Source organism: Sinocyclocheilus anshuiensis, unplaced genomic scaffold, assembly GCF_001515605.1.
Source record: "Sinocyclocheilus anshuiensis isolate Anshui unplaced genomic scaffold, SAMN03320099.WGS_v1.1 scaffold296, whole genome shotgun sequence".
NCBI classification, from domain to species: Eukaryota; Metazoa; Chordata; class Actinopteri; order Cypriniformes; family Cyprinidae; genus Sinocyclocheilus; species Sinocyclocheilus anshuiensis.
Window position 1 is genome coordinate 300,615 of NW_015557065.1, and position 23,082 is coordinate 323,696.

The following is a 23,082-nucleotide window of genomic DNA, read 5'->3' on the forward strand; positions in this document are numbered from 1 at the left end:
GTGTCTAGGACAGAGACTGATCATCATAAAAAGCTGCTCCGAAATAATTAAATCGTAAAAATGTCAAATGCCAGTTGACACAGACAGATGTTATTGCTGGAGGTCAGCAGGTTGCTACACTGTTGACCGCTAACAAAGCCATAACATTAATATCTTGAAAATCTGATCAGAAATAAGATGTATTAGTAAAAAAATAAGATGTCATTCTACTCTGACTAGAAATCACTTTTCATGCTGCTTAAAATTGTCATTCTGCAGAGAAAGCATTACAGCAGTGTATAAATACATCATAGCATGAGAAAGATGAATGGTTATCAATGCATGAATCACCATTTTTCACTCATCTTTTTTTTATTATTATCCTGCATGTGGGCTGAGGCAAATCATATAGATAGTGAAATTGCTCACAGTAACATTAAGTTCCCCTCCATCCTGCTTAAATGGATCAGCTCCACTATCTGCACTCTTACTGGTAGTCACTGTGACTACAGTAACATATATATCACTATTATTTCATTATAGTACTAGAGTATAGTAGATGTTTTACCAGCGCCTTATTTTTTGGAGGCGTGAAGTGGACTTATATTTTTCCCCGTCTGCTGCTTTGACGTCACATAACAGATTTCCTTCAGATTTTATGGAGCTCTTTGTTCGCTGCAGATGTGAGTGCCCCTTAAAACGGCCATAGATGTGCATTCTTGTAGCTCATCAGGGATCATGTTGTGTTTATGAGTGATCTGCATTTATGACACAGACAGCATAAATGAAGGAATCATCAGCTTTATGGAGTGAACTTCATATTGGGAAATAATATATGTGCTGAAATGAACAAGTGATGTAAATGATAAATGTGTATGTTTAGCAAACAATCTGTCCCACAGTAGAGTGGAATGAGTGAGTGAGAAAGAGAGAGAAGATACAGCGAAACAGATTGACTTAACAAGATGTCGATTTAAAGAGCAGACTGTGGAGTCACGCCCTGGGAACTCGGAAGCAGACAGAAGGAACGCGCACACACAACTTCACCTCAGAAGTACACCAGCAAATCTAAGGAGTTATATTCCCTGATGAACATGCACATGCACAAAAACATCTGCCCTCAGCAAAATGGAAAAACAAGAGAGGCACTTTGCCATAGATAGAACACTGACAACTACAAAGCAGAATCTTCCTCCATTTAACGTCCTCAGTCACCCTTCGTTGCCCTTCTGTTGGCTTTCACAGATGTCACCACTGTTACAGAGCGTCTGCCAAGTGAGTGTCTCTCTGTCTGGCCTGACAGGAGACGGCGGGGGACCTCGTGTTGTTGTAATGTGTCTGGGGAGGCGCATCACTGAGTTTCCTAGATGTATAAGGTCTAAAATGCTGAGTTTCACGGATGCACTGGAATTAACTTGATGTGGTTTTGTGAGGTCATTGTGGGATTGTGTAACTTTTTGGTTTCATCTCGTTATGCCCCTGTTCCTTTAGTATTTTTTTTTTATTTTTTTTATTTCATGAATAGTGTAACAATTAAAACCGGCTTATAATTACAAAAACAAAACTTTTTTCACCCATTTCTTTATTGCCAAAATTATTTTGGTTGTAAGTTACCTTATATGTTTGGAACAGGGTCGGCGACCTATGGCACGCAGAGATATAATCACTAGCACGTGAGCAAGAATAGAGCTATAGGCAAAACTGCATACCGACGTACATTTTGAGGTAATCATTCCACATAGTCACACAGCCTTTTAGGAGCTATAAATACTATTAAAGTATGAGAATTAACCTGCACTAGTCTACAGATGCGTGTGGCTCCGGCAAACCATTCACGTGACTGCTGCACATACGAGGCACTTCAGATCAATGCTGTGCCATGTTTTCACAGAGGTTAAGTCTGTTTATCTTCAGTCAAGCTATTCGAATGAGTGCATGACAACTTACAGTTTATTTTGCATTTGTTGCTCTTAGCAATACATAAATTACAGCTATAAATTCTGGTTATTTTTAAGTCAGTATGCAAATTTCTTAAAGGGATAGTTCACCCAAAAATGAAATTTACCCCATGATTTACTCACCCTCAAACCATCCTAGATGTATATGACTTTCTTCTTTTAGACAAATACAACTGCTGGGGCCAGTTGCATAAACTTAGCCACCATGTTAAGACTGTCTTAAGAACTAGTTTGACCAACTTGCAGTTGCCAAGGGGTAACCAGTCTTACTTTTCCAATACAAATAAGACCAATCTACCTTTTAATAACTGAATTAAAAAAGTTATAACCAGTCTTGACCAGATGACTTACTTTTTAAGACTAGTCTAAATAGTTTATGCAACTGGCCTCTGGGAGTATATATATAAATGTCCTGGCTTTTCCATGCTTTGTAATGGCAGTGAATGGGGGTCGAGATTTTGAAGCCCAAAAAAGTTTGTCCATCCATCATAAAAAGTACTCCACACGGCTCTGGGGGGTTAATGAAGGCCTTCTGAAGTGAAGCGATGCATTTGTGTACAAAAAATACCCATATTTAAAACTTTATAAACCATAATCTCTCGTTTTCGCTAATTGTTGCATGCACAATCACAAGAGAGTGGCCAGTAGATGGCAACAAGTGTATTAAAGAGTGAGTCATTCAATCATTTAGTCAGTTTGTTTGTCCTAAAACACTGATTCATTCAGGTATGAAAAATGTGATCTTTTTTATTTAATAAAGAGATTTCTTCATTTGATTCATTCAGGATAGAGTGAGCCACTGACTTATTAATTAAAGCATTCCTTCCAAAAACAATGATTTGTTCAGGAGCATGTGAACCATTAAATCATTAACTAAAAAGATTTGTTCAAAAATGCTGAATCATTCAGGTACAAGTGAAGCTTTAAATCATTCGCTAAAGTAAGGGCAAATTTATTCAGGAACCAATGAGCCATGGAATAATTCATTAGCGCAATTTGTTTAAAAAGCTGATTGATTCAGGAAGGAGTGGCATTGTTTGGAACTATTTTTGTTGAGGGAGAAAAAAAATAGACAAAATAAATGGCAATATTGCATGGCAATGTAAGTAAGGTATAATTAACGATGGGCCTTTGAATTATTAGAAAAATAATGCACACCTGAGGTGGTGATGTGGCCACGACGCGAAGCGGAGTCAGATGATATATTTCGATCAGATGATATATCATATATTTCAAGGCATTCGTCCGGTTTTTGTACTTAAAACACTATTGTGAGTATGATTAATTTCTTCCTCATCTCACCCAACGCCTGCGTTGCTAATTCCAAAACGTCATTTTAGACCTAGTAACGGAGACTTGAGCCGTTGATAGCAGACTAAAATGCAGTTAATAACTAAGTTATGAGAGAGAGAGAGAGACCGTGTGAATTATCTCTCTCAGTCTGTATGTCTCTCAAAAGTTCAGCAGCAGTCTCTACTAATAGTGAACCTTTAAGTTCATTTTCTTTACGAACAGCGCCGTTGTTACCTTGCTTGTGAGAAATGTCATTAGTTTTTAAGTTGCTAAACTATCTTACTGATAAAATCGTCAGAGTAGCGCTAACAACATTAGCGCTTGTGCAAACTGTATGTGTGAGTGCGTCTGTAAGGGAGAGAGAGTCGTTTTTATCCTATTCTTAACTTTATTCATTTGTTTGGCCAGTGTCGTTGTGGGTTTTGGTTATTTTGCTGTTGTAAAATCTTTGAAATAACTGAAATCATTTGGCGAAGTGATATGAACATCTAATATGGTCAAGAGCTGCCTGGAACTACGTTCACCTTGCATTTCCCTGAAAATAATTGCACACCTTAGAACGTTCGTCAGCCAATCAGATTCAAGCATTCAGTGGCCCTGTAGTATTCTTATTCATTTAACTGTTGTACTGTATGAACTTTTGTGTTGTGTAAAATTGTTGTGACCATCAACTTGATTGTGAGTGTGATACTGCTAATTATGTTTATTATCACATTATCTATTACTTGATTACCTTTTAAATCCTGAATTGGTTTGTGTTTCAAATTGTAAATGACTATATTGGGGTTTGTTAACCTATTTCAGCGTAACCATGGTGAACGTCAGTATCTCATACATGTGCCTATAAATACATAATGTTGTTTGTTTCTCATTGTGATGCTATTGTTTGAGTGATTGGCTTGATTGACAGTTGACTTGAGAGCAAACAATAACAAGTAGTAATTACAAAGTTCACTGATAGATCAAGACAATATACTACTGTAATTCTTTAAGATGTGAGTCTGTTTTATAGTTTTGTAGTATGTAGTACATGGGGCAAATTAAATAATCGAGTGACAGGTAAAACATTTGATTTACCATTCATTAGTATCACTAAAACTGCTTGACAGTAGTTTTTAATAGTTTTATTAGATGCCCAGTATGAATCCACAAAACATTAGCATGCATATTGATCCCCATTCTGTTATGTTATCTGTAGCCAACAGGTGGTTAATGTACAGGTAAACCAATGATTGGATTTAACTACGTATGTGTCTCTGCTGTCTCCCTAAAACAAATATATGTGTTTGGGGACCGCTGAGGATATTACTTTTTGTTGATGTGGACTTTTACAATCTGCACCGACTGTACTTGTGTGTTTTGCAACTAAATTGATCACAGACAAGAGAAGCATGCGCATGTGTGTAGCGTGAGTCATTAACTCACAGGCAGGGGACCGCAGAGAGGGGCTCCCAGGAGCACTCAGACACAAAACTTATTGAATTTTATGCTGGTGTTTTTATTTTCTCACACTGCTACCTGGGGAGCAACTTCCCATCTCACTTATCTCATCATTATGTATGGAGGAATCCACCAGAGAGAGAGAGAGAGAGAGAGGAGCACAAATAAGTGAAACATTAAAAATTCTGTGAAAGAAAGAAAGCTTCACGAGGGGTGCTGTTGCTTTCCATTTAGTTTTGTTCACACTGAGAAACACAAACATCTCACAGCGATCGGGTGTTTCAGCGACATGCATAACAGCAGCGATTCACTCTCTTTGAATGGCCGTTTCACTCTGCGTGTGTCAGAACAGGGACCTCTAATGGGCTCTTCAACCTTTCTCAGGGTATTTACACTTTCAATATGATAAGGACACAGATCTTTCTTTCTGAATTGAACCGCCTGCTCATAATCAAAGCTAGAACAGCCAGGGGAGTGAAAGTACCACATAACACAGATGTTATAAATGGACTTTTAACAACTCTGCCTCTTCACACTACTGTACTTTGTTGCACACAGTAGCTGTTTATATATTGAGCAACTTATTGCTTTGCACATATCTAATTTATGCTGTTTTGCCTGAACTTATTTCGATTTATTTACACAGTATGTTTACTGTATATACATAGACACATAGCCTCCCTTTGTTTTTGTTACCTGTTTTATTCTGCTTTTCTTTAACTTTATTCCTTTATTTTCTGCTTCAGGTGAATTTACATTTTAAGAGTTATGCGGTCTTGCAGAGACAGTATTTCACTGCTTCTGCACTATTTGTGTTTGTGACAAATGCAGTCTTCTCTAACAAAAACAAAAAAAGAAGCTTGCCATGAAAGGTTTGTACACTCCTTAAATACCTCTGAAATCAGTCTGCAGATGCTTTTGAATTAATGGGAAAATATTCAGCAAGTTTGGCAGTACCAACACTGTAAAAATTATTGTTGGAGTATGTTTTATAAGAAATTTTACTTCACAATTTCACATATCACAACGTGTCCATTGCAGTTTCTTTGTAATTGTTTGTGAAACTTAATAGCAATTTCTGAGTGAAAATTGTTCTGCCAAGATACACTGTGGAAAAACATGCTTTTTTCAGTTGGTGTAGTTATGGCATCTGCCAGCAGGGGCTTACTGAACAATACTAACCAAAGGAGATCTATAATACCTGCAGAACACTATGTATTCACATTCATCTCAATGGCTGGAGCTCAGTTATTGCAGGACTTTTAGAAGTTTGTGATTTGAAGTATGGCATCTTTGCTCATGGTGTCTCAATTCTGCAGCCAAGTTGTAAAGAAAGTCCATTTGACATTTTGAGGACTAAAATCTATAAAATATGTATGGTATTTGCAATTAAATAAAAAAATGTATTATAGATTAAATTTATGTTAAATGCAATTAGTTTAACTTAAGAGTGCAACTTGTGTTCCAAAGTGACTTATATAATGCAATTAATGTCAAGCATACTGAAATATGCACCACACACAACATGTCAGTTCTAACATTGCTCACTAGATATCGCAAAATATTCATCACCAAACTAAAATGCAGTCAACAAAACATAAAAAAAATATTACATGGCTCAATTTTAATGCTGTAAATCAGATATATTTTCACATTCAGTTTACAATTAATCCATTAAATGGCAGTAAATATCAGATTAGACATTACTAGTTTGTGCATTTGTACAGAAATGTTTGAAATCTTGTGGGATTCAGTTTTATCTCTCTGCACATTCAACTTCACGTTCAAACACAGTTTGTTCTTGTTAACAAAGGTAAGGCACATCAAGCTCATTTGGCACTATATAAGTTTCAACCTAAAAATGTGAAAATAGTCCTTTACAATCCGCATGCATTTAGCATTTTCAGTCTATGGAAAGCTGGTTGGCTAATTGTGGGTGACTTTGACGGTTTCTGAGTTCTTTATTTGTCTCTTGTTGTATCTTGATAATATGTGAGCTGCAGTCAGTTTTTAAAGGAATTGTAGCGTATGCAAAAAGCATCAGCTGCAGACTCGGGTTCAGCCACAGTGGTATTATGCTTCTGCCAAGAATATGTTACTCTTGTAATGAGTTGATCTACTGTGACACCACAATCTGCCACCCTTTAAACTTTCAGCATGTTGGTCAAAGACCAACCGCAGATTTAGGGGCAGTTGTCCTTTGCCCTAGTCTTTCGAGACTGGAGAGTAAAGATAAACGTTAGCAAGACGTTCATATTTGTTGATATATCCTGTTCTCAGACCTACGGCTGCACGATTATGACAAAAATCATAATTGTCCCTTGAATACCCAATATTCCCTTGAAATTGTAATTGCGATTATTAATTGCGATTATCACAATTTACATTGAATGATGTTTATACCATTGTTTGATGCAACTGCATGCCGTATTTTTATATGAAAATAAACAAGCTGAAAACACTCTAACTGAAAAGCTTTTAGTGCTTTTCTATAGTATTAAGCCTCAAATGTCAACTATAATTCGGATTGGTTTCTTCTTTAAATTATAAAAAAGTAAAAATATGAATGGTATTATAGTGTTATACTAAAACTAAAATTAAAACAATGGAAAAACCCTTAAGATAACATGTAGAAAGAAAAAAAAGCATCTTAAGCACACAGAATAACATAAGTGGACTTTGAACGATTAATTGCCGCTTTGAACGATTACGTAATTGTGGCATCCATAATTGTAATCGCGATTAGAAATTCGATTAATTGTGCAGCCCTACAGTCAGACCTGCTTTGCCATCACTCAGCTCATTTTTCTCCATCTGACCACATCTGTTCACAGACCAGCGTTAACAAATTTAATGAAGCACTGTGTGCTCGAACAAACGCGCATTGACGTCCAATGGTGAAACCAATTATGAATCATAGGGCCGGTCTGCAAGGATCAGAGGAGGCTAGTAATGAGGGATGTGTGGCCAAGCTAGACCTCTCTGATTTCGGGTGCCTCTCCATCTGTTATCTCCCCTGGGTCAATTATGGCCCCCTGTCACATGCTAATGTGATCCCACCCCCAACCGAGTCTTTTGATTGGCTGTTTGCCAGCCATTTGTCATCCTATTACCGGCTTGTGGCCGGCCTGTACCTCTGTTGCTCTCTACCTCTGCTGGCCTTGAGTGGTTCACAGCGCGGAGAGAATGGAATCTATTCAAGCTCACATCCACTCCGCTTTTTCATTACCAATGACACGCTAGTGTGTCTGGGTGAACTGGCCTAAATTCCCTGCCTTTCTCCCCAGTAGCTCTTTCAGTTAGACTATTATTCCTTTGTATGTTATTTTCTCTGTGTGCACAGTATTGGATTATTGGATCCTACTAGTCGCTGTAGAGACTCTTAAGACTGTTGTACGCAGTAAATGTTAACCATGAGTTCCCGCTTTATTTTCACTGGGAAAAGTGATGGTACACACTAGCAGCAGGCACAGCACCAAAAAAAAACAAAAAAAAACATTTAGAATGTTACAAAAGATTTCTATTTCAAATAAATGCTGTTTTTTTGAGCTTTCCTTTTATCAAAAACTCCTGAAAAAATGGTTGCCACTATACTATTAAGCAACACAACTTTGATAATAATAAGAAATGTTTCTTGTGCATCAAATCAGTTCTGAAGAATCATGTGAAGGTGAAGACTTTTGAAAAATCAACTTTGCATCACAATAATAAAATATTTTTCAAAATATATAAAACAGAAAAGTAATTTTAAATTGCAATATTTTTTGAGCTTTCCTTTTATCAAAAACTCCTGAAAAAATGGTTGCCACTATACTATTAAGCAACACAACTTTGATAATAATAAGAAATGTTTCTTGTGCATCAAATCAGTTCTGAAGAATCATGTGAAGGTGAAGACTTTTGAAAAATCAACTTTGCATCACAATAATAAAATATTTTTCAAAATATATAAAACAGAAAAGTAATTTTAAATTGCAATAATTTTTTACAATATTACAGTATATATTACTATATGTTTGATTAAATAAATGTAGCTTTGGTGAGCGTAAGGGTCTTCAACATGAAACAACAAAAAAATGTTACATTAAAAAGCATGAAAGAATCTTGCTGACCTCAAACTTGTGTGGATGTGTACATTCATTTTGAGATTTGTTTTACAAAACACATCTCAAAATTTATATATATTTTCATAATGCACATTATAATGTTGTGATGCCTAAATTCACTTGTAGAATTTATATAGATTTTGAATTTGTAATGATTAATTTAATTTAAATTCATTTAAATTTAATTATTTTATTTTTAACTAAAAATAACATTGGCTTTATTGGTTAATTGAATAAATGAATTATTGGTTTATCTGCATGTCAAATTTATCATTGATCATAAGATCATTCAAAAGTTATTTTATGTACAGTGAATAAAAATGGCATTTAGCTTTATTGTGCTTTAAAAAACCTGAAGAGAATACTTTTTTTTTCTAATAAGTGGTTCCCATTTTTAATCTATTTTATGGGGAAATAACACATTTCATGGCTAAATAAATCCATTTTTGTTTTGTTAAACCATTTTAGTTATAATCACCTCATTCAGAGCATACACAGTATTGGGCATGATTAAAAAATGGCTGTACACATATTCTCTATTGTGTCAAAGGTAAAATGACCTTCAGAACTTAGATTTGTGAATTTTATTTTATGTAAACAGTTTGTTTGAGAAGTAAGTTTAAGTTATTAGGAAGTCACTGTCTGATGTGAAAGCTGAATCTTCAGTCAGGAAAATCTCTCAAATCTCCCATTCTACTGCTTAAACCAGTCAGATTTCCCAGTCTGTATATTAGCTCCTATACAGATCTGAGTAGATTATCCACAACTCAAATGGTGAGTACAAAATCGGCTACAGGCTCTGCTTAACTATGAGAGCTCTTGAGCTGGCAAAAATGAAAGCTTATAATAGTTATAATCAGGTTCCTGGTTAAATGCTCAATACAAATGTGGATTGTTCTCCAGTAGGTCAAGTGTAGGCCATAGAGAGACACACAGAGACTGAAGCACTTCAATGGTTGCAGGACTCAATCAGCTCCATATAATTCTCTCATTTAGTATAATGCAGAAATAGATAGTGGAGAGTTATAGATCCTGCAGAAAGTGGTCCGTGCAGTTGACATTCAAGTAGTGTGTTATTATGTTAATCTGCTGGCATAAGTGAATGGTTTGGAAATGGAAAGCACAGGGTTATAACTACACAGATGCCATAACTGGGCTTTTTTTTTTTTTTTTTGCATTGGCTCTTATGTTCATTAAAATATTATGCCGGAATCAACCAATCAAACACTTAGTAATGTCAAAAATGTTTAAAAAAGCATGCAACTTTCTGAATGATATGCGCTTCTGTGATGTATTTACTGTAGTGCATTGATGTTTATCTCTATTTTTGTCTTTCTCTATAATGCAGGGTGAAGTTAAAAGATGGAGTGGCATTCCTTGGTGCTCGACCCAGTAACCCCACGCTTTGGATGGTTAGTCAAGATGTCAGAACAGAAGGTCACAGGATTGTGACCCTGCATTGTCGCCGTAAGGAGTCCAGCTATGGACAGAGGTCAGTTACCATAAACTAGCTCATCCTCAGTTTGAACTGAAGGTTGTCCTTGTAAGTTACTTGCTGGAAATTGCATGCAGTTGTCTAAAAATTTGAGAGCTTCGGATATTGTTGCATGGTCTCAGCTTTGTCTATTAACATGTACATGTGGTCTGTGTAATCTAATAAGGTCCTCACTCAAAATTTGGACAAAACGAGGCAGCTCATTAGAGATGTTTTTATTCTTTCACTGCAGACAGAGCAGGACCTTTGTGATGTTGTAATATCTTCCAAAAAGAATTAGGCCACTTAAGCCACACTTAAAATGTATGCATTTATTTAACTATGGGTGCTTTGGTCCTGTGGGGCCTTTTTTTTTAAAAGTGTCTTAAAACACACTTTTCACACTCTCACTAGTTTGTATAACTGGTTTCATCTCAAGCTCTTTACTAACACTATTGTTTCATTGGTAAACAGGTACACAAACTTTTTGAGAAAAAAAAATAGGCCAAACTTGAAGGGCAGCCACAGTTTTTGAAAAATTCATACAAATAATTTTTACACAATAAATATTGACATGGTTTATGTTTATGTCATTGTTTGTTCGATCATCATAGTTAATAATTCATACTTTTACGATGAATTTTCATATATTTAGATTGAAAGTCTGGCTCTGGGACAAGGGTAAAACAATAACAAATTTCAGTGTGATAATAAAAAAGATTAACTTTTTTAGTTTTAATAAAAATCAGCCCCTGGGACATAAAAGTGTTCAATATTAGAGAAATACAGATGATCTTTGCATTACAGAACAGAATATCAAAGCAAGTGGCCTTTATTTGAACTGACTTCACATATCTTCTAAAATGACCTTGGCGCTTCATTGAAAAGTGAAGTTAGTTCTGAAAAAAACTCTTTCAGCATTTGTTTGTAGATGCCTTTGGGTTTGATGTTTTGCATGGTTGATGTTTTACATCTTTAAGTTTGATTTCAGTTTTCTAAAAGTGTCCAAATTCCTTCTGCGGCCACTATGCATGTGTCTAAATATAGATTTTCCTCAACTCATCAAATAGTAATATTGGGATTAAGATAACTGGACATCAACAGAGATATTAAAGGAAGGATTTTAATACCATGTGATGGACTTAAGAGTTTGCTTTGGAATAGATTTTACTTCGAAGTTGTTGAAAGCTGTCAGAGGAATGTATGAAGTCAAAAAGCCAAAATGCTTCATTTCCATTCCACTTGTGTCACCAAGCAGAAATGTAAAAACAATGACTGTTGTCATACAGGTTTCTCTAATACTGTAGGAATAGGAAAAAATATATATTGTAACACTCTGTGTTTTCGTTTGAACCCCTGATGTCACATGGACTATTTTACCGATGTCCTTACTACCTTTCTGGGCCTTGAACGTATCAGTTGCGTTGCTGTCTATGCAGGGTCAGAAAGCTCTCGGATTTCATCAAAAAATATCTTAATTTGTGTTCTGAAGATGAATGAAGGTCTTACAGGTTTGGAATGACATGAGGGTGAGTAATTAATGACATCATTTTCATTTTTGGGTGAACTAGCCCTTTAAACTTACCCAATAGTTAACAGTGCATCACACTTTTTCCTTCCTATTAGAGTACTGAATCAGTGACCCAAGGGGGTCTTCGTCCGAAAGTTGTTTAATCCATTTCCGAATCTTATTTACATGCTCAAATTAATCTGGAAAATAGGAGACCGTGTTGATGGATGCAGAAGAAAAAAACACGCTGGTCGTAATTAAGTGTGGATTTGCAGTCTCTGTGTGTCATCATACTCTTAATCACATTTCTCCACAGATCTGGAAGTAGCGTTAATGAACTGGGCTCTGCACTGACAGGTGTAATTTTCCGCATTAAATGCAGTTGGGTGGAAGTCTGTAAACTTTAAAGATTAAGCCCAGTGTTATATCACAGAAATAAAACGCCTAAGTAAACAGGCCTTTTGCGTAGCAGTATGCACCTTGCCTGTATCAGAAATTTAATTTATTTCCTTCTCTTTCTCTCTTTTTTTTCCCCACCAAAGCAGATTATAAACATACTGAAAGATGGTTTCTTCTACTTTGCTCTAATGTTTTTTTTTTTTTTTTTTTTACTTATTCAACAAATTATGTAACATACAGTGGGTACGGAAAGTATTCAGACCCCCTTAAATTTTTCACTCTTTGTTATATTGCAGCCATTTGCTAAAATCATTTAAGTTCATTTTTTTTCCTCATTAATGTACACACAGCACCCCATATTGACAGAAAAACACAGAATCGTTGACATTTTTGCAGATTTATTAAAAAAGAAAAACTGAAATATCACATGGTCCTAAGTATTCAGACCCTTTGCTCAGTATTTAGTAGAAGCACCCTTTTGATCTAATACAGCCATGAGTCTTTTTGGGAAAGATGCAACAAGTTTTTCACACCTGGATTTGGGGATCCTCTGCCATTCCTCCGGGTCTGAATACTTTCCGTACCCACTGTATATACTGTTCAAAAATTTGGGGTCAATAAGAATTTTGTTAAAGAAATTAATATTTTTAGTCTACAAAGGCATTAAATTGATCAAATGTGCAGTGAAAATATTTATAATGCTACAAAAGATTTTTATTTCAGATAAATGTTCTTTTGAACTTTCTGTTCATCCTGAAAAAAAGTATCTCAGTTTTCACAAAGATATTAAGCAGCACAATTTGATACTAATAAGAAATTATTCTTGAGCAGCAAATCAGCATGTTAGAATGATTTCTAAAGGATCGTGTGACTCTGAAGACTGGAGTAATGATGGTGAAAATTCAGCTTTGCATTGCAGAAATAACTTACATTTTAAAATGTATTAAATGGGTGATATGATGTTGCTAAAAAGAACATTATTTTGTGTATTTGGTGTAATGAAATGTGTTTATGCGGTTTAAGGTTCAAAAAACACATTATTTTCCACATACTGTACATTATTGTTTCTCCTCTATGCCCCGCCTTTCTGAAACGCGTCGATTTTTACAAAGCTCATCGGTCTGAAAAGCGAGGTGTGCTGTGATTGGCCAGCTATCCAGTGTGTTGTGATTGGCCGAATACCTCAAGCGTGTGACGGAAATGTTATGCCCCTTACCATACTGTGATGCCCTGTACGGCCGGAGCGACGAGACAAAAACATTAAAACCCATTATAAACGAGGTATTTGTTGCATCCAGTGGGGACATAATTACGGATTATAATGATTTATACTGTCTTCTTAAGCATTGCGTTGCATCGCGCCACATAAACATAAAACCATGTCTGCATTTGTGATCGGAGAAATGACAAACAACAAGCGCTACTCTACACTGCTCAAAACTCGCGTTTGAATCGTCAGTGGCAAATTCTTTAAATATAAAAAAAAACTTACTTACAGTCTGTGAGTCAGAACAGCCGGCATTGTAGTCTACTCTACCAGGATCAGGAAACAATCCTCCATGAAATGCACTGGACACACCTGAATATTTGGGTTAAACTGTTCTGGAACCACCATCAGTTAACCACTGATTTCTAGTCGTGTCCTCTTTTGGAAGGCCAAACAAAGAAGTTTCGCCTTCACAACGAAACACACGGAGGCCTAGAGTGAGCGGCGGAGGGCTTGAGAACGGCGCGGCCGGCGGATTCGATGAAGGAGCGGTCGGCGGGCTTGCGGCAACCACATGTGACGACCCCGGGCTGGACTCCGCTTCGCCCACGGTGAAAGCCGATCCGGATCCTCTTTTAGAAGGCCAAACAAATTAGTTTCGCTTTCACAACGAAACACACAGAACACAAACAGTCTTTGCAACTTTACAGATCTTCTTTATGCACCAAGAGCTTGTAACACTCCAAAGAGAAAGGAAAAATTGAAATCGCATCATATGACCCCTTTAAAAACAGGAAAAAGGTATTTTAAATTGTTTTACTGTATTTTTTATCAAATAAATGCAGCCTTGGTGCGCATAAGAGACTTATTTGAAAACATGAAAAAAAAATCTTACTGAAAGTCTTGCTGTGTGTTTATATATGACTATATTTATTTTTAGTTACTATTATTATTTTTGGTTTGTTTGTTTGTTTATTTTTTGTTAATATGTATATATGTATTCAGGCTACTAAGCTGTGGTGTAAACAACAGTGTACTAAAGTACTAAAACATTAACGACCCATTACCGATGTGCTTTGTAGGTTTGGGAAGCTGTAATAATGCTGGATTAAATTTGTGGGGGGAAAATGTAGTTGAATTCTTGCTGCTTGGACTGAGGCAGGGAAATCTGTGTCTATGAGCTAAAACACAACAGTGTTAGTGATATAAATAGATTTCAAAGCAGTTTTTCGTCATCTCCCACTTCTCTGTAAGCTGTTTAGAGGTTGTATTGAAGTATATGGATAAACTTAACTCCAGGTTCAAACTCAGTCAATTATTAGTCAGTTATTTAAGCTTATTTATTAGAATACGCAGTCCAATAATTTTTGTTTTCGCCATGTAAAAATGTGGTATTGTAGATCACGCTTAATTATAAGAATATTTAAGTTAAAATGTCATCATTTATTCACCATCATGTTCTTTCAAACCTGTATGACTTTCTTTATTCCATGTAAAAAGGTTAGATTTTTAAAGAATATGTTGGCTGCTTTTATACATATATATTAGACTTGGAATATAGTGGTCTACTAAAGTAGAGTTCTAATTTTATGATGCTTCTTTTGTCATTTTGGAGCTTGACAGTCTCATACATCATTTATTTTCATTATATGGAAAACAGCAGCCAAAATATTCTCTGCAAATTCTCCTTTTGTGTTCCACAGAAGAAAAAAAGAAAGAAAGAAAAGAAAGTCTCACAGGTTTGGAACAACATTGTGGTGAGTAAATTAAAAACAACATGATTTCCTTAATGTGATATTATCACATTTAAAAACTAAATTTTTTCATGCAGTTCATATTTCTATATATAAAGTCGCAAGATTTTAAGTAATGCTTAAACATTTCTTACATGCCAAAGTCTAATCAATCCAGAAGAATAAAAAAAAGAAAAGAATAACCTTGCAAGTAGAAATCACACAAACAAACAGAAATTTACCATTTCTTAATTTGATATTGTGAAATTTAATGGAATATTAACTGAGTTACCCAGCTGCCTTTGTAATAGGGAGTCCCTAGTCATGTCACATGACAAATTTCTGCTTAATCCAGTCTGGCATTGATCTAAAACCAGGAGTTTAGGACTAAATAAAGCATGTTAGCTTTAATCTAGGTCTATTGGGACGTCCAGAGCTCTAATCTCTCCAGCTGGCGCAGGCACTTCTTAAAGACAAAAGAAGCACCACGGAGCTTACTGTGTATGATCCATTTCCCTCTTTCATCTGGCTTCTTTTTCACGTTCCCTTATTGCTTGAGCTATTCCCTCTGTCTGTTTCTTATGTTTCTTTCTACTATTTTATTCTCTGTTAAATTCCAGCACATTTTGTAGATAGCCAGGGGCTAATTTACTAAGCAGTTGCTCCATCTGTGTCTCATTCATTAACCGTCCACAATGACGTTTAACCAGACGCTCTCTGCACAGGTATAGCGCTGCATTGTAGGGCTCAACGATTTTGGAAAATAATCTAATTGCAATATTTTTTTTTACCAATATTGCGATTGCGATTTAATATGCAATTATTTTTAAAGCTCTTTATGTTCAGTATTATTCAACAAAGACAAGCTATAAATCATTGTATAGTATGACCAACACAATATTAGATAGATTAAACATAAATGTTCTTTTCTGTAGGCCAGGTCTATATGTTACGATGAAATTAGGTGATGCATGAATTGATATGAATGACATTTTTATTTAACAACTACAATCACAGTATATTGACTGATTTGTTGAACTTCCAACCTTGTAAGCATGTATACTTATGACAACATAAAGCAAATAACAAATAAGCACAAATATGCCTGGTGTAAACATTAATATGAAAGTCAGTAACAAATCACAAACTAAAGTAGGTTGCAGAAATATAAAAACAAATCTGTTGATTTACCACACTACTTTAGGTAATTCAAAGTCACTGTAATAAACATATGTAAACATGTGGATTGCACTTTTTAAACACTGTCTGTTAACTTTAGACCAGTGGTTCTCAAACTTTTTTGGTCGCGCCCCCGTTTAAACCTATAAAAAAATCTGGCTCCCCCCTTTTCCCAAATCCCCATCCCACCTCAGACTACCAAATAATTTCACTAAACATTATGAACAAATGTATGCTTTTTTTAATTAAAAAAACCTACAGGGAAAAAATACCTGCATCACTTGAAACATTGAAAAATAGCATAGAGAGAATAACTGTTATTATTATTATTCTCTCTGTTATTTATATTTATTTTTGTGGGTTTAATGCTGTCCGCTAAGGCATAGGACACACACAGGCTTTCCTCCTCACCAACGACATTAAACAGCATGTCTACACCGGACGCGAGCGGCAAAATACCATTATAATCAGTGATGCTGTGTACACTGGATGCGGTGCGGCGCGACCATAGACTGTATAGGGCGTGACACGAAAAACCCCGACATTAAACTGATGCCTTGTTCTATTTATGACGTACTGACACAAAGTTAAAAAGATTTGCAATGGTCGCTTTGTCGCATCCAATGTAGAGCTGTTGCGGCGCGACGCACAACTGTAGCATCCGGTATAGACACAGTGAGTGAAGCCGAGAGCAAGATATGCCTCGTCATATTTTCTGCATTTAGCTTTTAAATGACCAGCACCTGCCTGGGTCTGTGTGACTTCATCTATGGCTTTTCTCTACCCTTTCACAAACCGATCCATCTCCCATTCTAAGTTACGTTTGGCTGTTTACTGTTTTATTTCTTTTCTTTATCTGCTGATGGCCGGCGCTCGATTTGAAGCAGCGCTGCTTAGACCAATGGGTGTGACATCAAAGTACTGCGAGAGCTATAAGAGAGCACGGACGTCTCCTTATGCTTTCACTCGCCGTACTTTGACGTCTACACCGATCGATCTTCAAGTTGAACACACCTCTTTACTCTCGTGTGTCATGTGACCGAGTGTAATCGCAGCCTCTGCGATTGAAAAATCGTGTTTTTTCATATCGCGATATTATCGCAAATGCAATTAATCGTTCAGCCCTACTGCATTGTGAGTATTTAAAGGGTTAGTTCACCCAGAAATGAAAATTCTGTCATTAATTACTCACCCTCGTGTTGTTCGAAACCCGTAAGGCCTTTGTTCATCTTCGGAACACAATTTAAGATATTTTTGATGAAATCTGAGGGCTCTCTGACCCTCCCATAGACAGCAAGGTAACTACCACATTCAAGGTCCAGAAAAGTACCAAGATGATCAACAAATAAATACTTTTTTCATCACGCCGGATCTGGGTCAGCGCCGCCACATGCTCGCGTCATGATACAGTCGTGAATGCGTGTCCACAAGTGACGCAGTAGAGACGAAAATGTGGAATAAAGTCGTTATTTTTGTTTTCTTTGCGCAAAAAAGTATTCACGTAGCTTCGTAACTTTACAGTTGAACCACTGATGTCACACGGACTACTTTGTCGATCATCTTGGTACTTTTCTGGACCTTGAACGTGATAGTTACCTTGCTGTCTATGAGAGGGTCAGAGAGCCCTCAGATTTAATCTAAAATATATTTTATTGTGTTCCGAAGATGAACGAAGGTCTTACGGGTTTGGAACAACACGAGGGTGAGTAATTAATGAATTTGGGGTGAACTAACCCTTTAAATCAAGCCATTGTCTTTTCAGCGCAAACATATTTAAAAGAGATTTTCTATTGATCACTGCAGCAGTAATCAATCAAAGGAAAATCAACTGACGGAGAAGAGCATTGTAACTGACAATGTTTATCCAGATATAATGCTGTATGTATCATATTTAATGCATGGGTCAAAACATTATTAGTCTGGGGTGTGTTTCCCAAAAGCAACTATGGTCACAAGTTTCGTTGTTGCCAATTGAGTTCAATGGAACTAACGACCATAGTTAGCTAACGATTCTTTTGGGAAACGCACTCAGTACTTCTACAATCTTGAATAAATTGGATACTTAAAGTGTATTTATTTAAATCTCCATTGTAGTGTAGTATGCCTATCACATTTAAAAATAGTTTTTTAAAAATTTAAAAATGATCATCAAATAATTTGGTAAAATGAAATCATTTTATTAAATATTTTACCAAGAGTGAAAATTTACATTCGTTTTTGTGTGCATAGCCGCTTCTGGCATTAAAATCTCACTGATTTTCACAATGAAAATGTTTTTTACTACTATAATTTTATTCATATAAAATAAAGATTTATAATACCTTTTATTCATGTGATATATTATACACTACCATTCAACATGTTGGTTGGTAGCACTTTTAGTGTTTTTTAAAGAAGTCTGCACTTATTTGATCAGAAATACAGAAAGACAGTAATATTGTGAAATATTATTACAATTTAAAATAACCTTTAATATAAATGTAATATATTTTACCATCACATTTGCATTTAATCATTAAAAAATTACATTATATTTTAAAATGTCATTTGCTTAATTTATGTAATTTTACATTTAAAATATTTTAAAATGTAATTTTAATTCCAGTCTACAGTATCACATGATCCTTCAGAAAACATTCTAATATGCTGATTTTTATTAGGATCTGTTGTTTTTGTCCACGATGAAAAATTAGGAAATTAATAGAAATGCTTCAAAAATGCATTAAAATAAACTTTTTGAGTTTTAAATGTTATGATCAGTAAATTATACTGATGTGCCCCATGCTCCATTCATTGAGCCTTCTGTATGATCTATCCTGAACACAGATTTGCGGTAATACCAAACTCCACTTTAATTTACTAGAAATAATGATTTAAGAATAATGCAGAATAAATCAAGAATAACATTTATTGTTTGCCAGGCAGTATTAAACATCAATTAAAAGAATGAAAAAGAATACATGGTACACAACTGATCAGCATAAAATATAAAATACAGTTCAAAACATAGTATTAAAAAAAAATAGTTTCAAGAAGTCAGCATACCTGGCAATAGAGACACACAGCAACTTTGTGGGACGTTATGGATACAGATGCTTTCTTGAGTGGTTTACCAAATCCTCTTAAATACCCCAAATCTAACAAAAGGACTATAAACATTTAGCACCCAAATATTTATGCAACTTTTCTCGTGCCCAAAAGGTCACACACCTAGTTTTAGGGACGAAAGTAAATGGTTATCATAGATCTTTATTGGGGCATTTCCCACGTCAGAAGAACAGGTTTTGTTTTCTTTATTCTTGCCTGTTCTGTTGATGCAAGTGTGAAACCACCTTACCAGTCGCACCTGAAGTATTTATATTGACCACACATAAAACAGCTTGAAACAATAGATTTGTCAAATAAGCATGACTGATTGAGATTCAGTTTTGGTCAAATCCATCCTTACAGGGGGGACAGAGTTGTCCCCCTTAAAAATATGATTAAAAACCATGCGTATTGTAAATAACAATGTTCCCTTTCAGTCGGTCACTCTCGACGTCATGTCGGATGACCTTTTATACTTTAAATAATCGTGCAAGTATTAAAACAACGCAAGCAGGGCAAAAAAGCGTTTTAAGTTTAGAAACATTTTGAGTCTCCCCCTCCCTTGCCTCACAGTGCTTTGGTCCAAATGCCTGCTTTCCTCTTTTACATCACCTACCTACACACACACACGAGTCCGGTGAGAGAGAACAAAGTCAATAGTTGTAGAACTCCAGTAAGTAAGGCTGTCAAGGCTATTTTATTCACTTAAACATCGGATGAAGTGATTATTTTCTCTTTAATGCATGATGCCAATGTATTTTTCGATGAGTCCGCTATGTTAGCAATAATAACGTTAGCTGCTTGATGGACAGGGTTGCCAGGTTTTTACAACAAAACCCGCGCAATTACTACTCAAAACTAGCCCAAACTAACCGCGTTTCGAGGGGGGTCGTCTGGTAAAATTCACATTCCAGGGGCTAAATATCACGTTATTGGGTCGCTTCAACCCGCGGACATGATAAACAACCCTGCGGCAACAGTGTTAAAGTAGCCCAATTCCAAGGGAAAACTGCGGACTTGGCAACACTGTGACGGATAGTAATGTCTACAACGGACACGAGCGCTGTCTATTTGGCACGGTCTCCCTGCTACACTAATAGAAGTAAGGCTTTCCTCTGTGTATACATATCCTTACAAGTACAATTTTAGCTGTATTATTTGTGTCCCCTTCAAAAATTGCTCTTGAGAAATTTTGTTTATTGTTCCCCCCCAACTGTTAGACGAAATTTACGCCCCTGGTGTCACATGATCCTTCAGAAATCATTCTAATATGCATTCTTGCTTCTCAATAAATATTAATTATTATTATCAAATTTGAAAATAGCTGTGCTGCTTAATATTTTTGTGGAAACCATGATACTTTTTTCATAATTCTTTGATATAGGCCTATAAAAAATTCAGTGAACGGCATTTATTAAAAACATAAATAAAATATTTTGTAACATTTTAAATGTCTATAGTGTCAATTTTGATCATTTTAATGCATCTTTGTTGAATAAAAGTAGCATTTCTAAAATCAAGCAAACAAACAAAAAATCTTACAGACCCCAAACTTTTGAACAGTGTTGTATAAATTAAAGGGAGAAATTGGTTTGATATGGCAAAGTGAGCAAGAAAGATAAAAAATGGCACTTTATGTCAAAAAGGTTTCTGACCCCTGTTTTCAAGGACTGTTGACACTTTACAAAACAACAACATAGTAGTTCACAATTCAATAGCCAGAATTGGCCATCAGAGTTGTGAGAACACACACACCGCCACACTCTTAACAGGCTCTGCACATACAGCCTAGTCCATTTCTCTAGGAGAACAGCACCTGAACTGCAGCAGGGCTGATGTAAATTGAATCTGACAAAGCCAGTGCTGAGGGAAGCCATTTCTAGACCTTATCTTCCTTCTTCTTTCCTCTCCCTAACCTTTCTGCTCTCTCTCTCTTTCTCTTTCTCTTTCTCTTTCTCCGTCTCTTCTCTCTCCTCCAGCTCCAAACCACCTGTTGCTCGCTGTAACGGCTTCCCATTTTCAGGGCTGTGCTTGTCTTCAAGGAGATTGCTTTATCCACAGGTCCCAGATAAAGTAAATTGCCTTTGTCTGCTTTTGAATGCATGGCATAAGAAACCCTGGGGGGAAATATGATCAGAAATGAGCACTGAAAGCAACACATGCAGATATGCAAACACACACACGCACACTGACAGACCGCAGACTACTATGCATGCAAGAGTACCTGCACCATGCTGTGTCCATTTTAATCAGCAGTTCATTTTGATGCCACATTGATAATACAGCTCGCAGCAGGCACAAACAAACATACACACAGGTGTTTTAAACATATTTGATTGAAAAAGTGGATCAGTAATAATGAAAATGAGGTGGAAGTTTTTTGTCTAATGCATTGTTTGAATACACAAATTGTGGTTCTCAGAGAAGCCAGAATAAAATGGACTGAACTTTCTGGTTCATAGTAAATGAACCACGATGTACCTGATGCTAATTAGCTTCCATATGAAGGACTTTTTCGCTATCATCTGTAGTGTGTAGGGGTACAGTATGGCATTCGTTTTAAAAGTAAGTGTGATTCTTTAAAGGCACATCTCTGTCCTCTAGGATGATTTTACAAAAAAAAAAAGTTTGAAACATGCTAAAATATTGTGGTCTGTTAAAAGGGTTAGTTTCACCCAAAGATGAAAATTAAGTCATCATTTACTCACTCCTGTGTTGTTCTAATGCAGTATGCCCTTCTTTTTTCAGGCCACAAAAGGAGAAATTTAAAGAAATGTCCTACTCGAGCTCATCCATATAAAGCAGGGTTCTTCAATAGGCGGCCCGCAGGCCACATCCGGCCCGTGAGAGAAAAAAGTTTGGCCCGCGCTAATTTCAAATAATGTGGCATGAAAATTCAAACGCAGCATCAGAAAGCTACATTAACTTACATCGTGTCTACACCGGACTCGAGCGGCGCAATAAAATACAATAGAACTCTTTATAATCAGTGATCCCGTCTTGGATGCGGCGCGACACGACAAATCCCCGACAGTAAACTGCGGACTCATTCTATTTATAACGTACTGACACAATGTTCAAATGATTTGCAATGCTTTGTCGTGTCCAGTGTAGATACGATGTGACAGCAAAAACATGGCGAGTGTGTAGAAAAGAAAAGTGGACACGGAAAATAGATGATTCAAATGTGAATGGACTGAACAGTTTTGAGTGAGCGAGCGAGCGAGCGAGCGAGTGACTGATATCTTTGTTATGGAATACACGTGTTGGTTCGCAGTGAGTTCACAGTTTTAACGTACAAGTTTGCTTTAATTTATTTTCATGATCTGAGGTAAAATATCTATTGCTGCTTTCACTATGGCTATAAAGATAACGCAAAATAATATTCAAACTCACATTAGACACTTTTAACATTGACTAAAGCACATAATCATTACCTGAGATTATCACTGTCATATTTTGTATGTTGTTCCTGCCGCGACGTCGCAGAAAATAAAAACCGTTCCTAAAATAGAATCCCATGTCGCTTATTGTCACGGGTGGTTAGGACAAAAACTACATGGAAAAGATACTTTGTATCACGTCGTGTCTGGTTGGGACACATGGTGTTACAGTTTGATCCCCCCCAAAAAAATCTAAGCATAAAAATATTAATACTGACAAATCTAATAATTGAATCTGCAATTAGGGAAAGTGGAGAGAAGAGATCCAGTCTGG

General features: G+C 36.2%; 1 protein-coding gene across 1 annotated transcript in view; it reads left to right on the plus strand.

The window, feature by feature from the left end:
- LOC107676622 (transmembrane protein 132C-like) overlaps positions 1–23,082 on the plus strand; it is a 253,438-nt gene that overhangs the window by 122,757 nt on the left and 107,599 nt on the right. Inside the window, exon 3 of the mRNA XM_016471213.1 lies at positions 10,125–10,268. Coding sequence (XP_016326699.1) covers positions 10,125–10,268 — 144 coding nt within the window. The remainder of the gene's footprint in view (positions 1–10,124; positions 10,269–23,082) is intronic.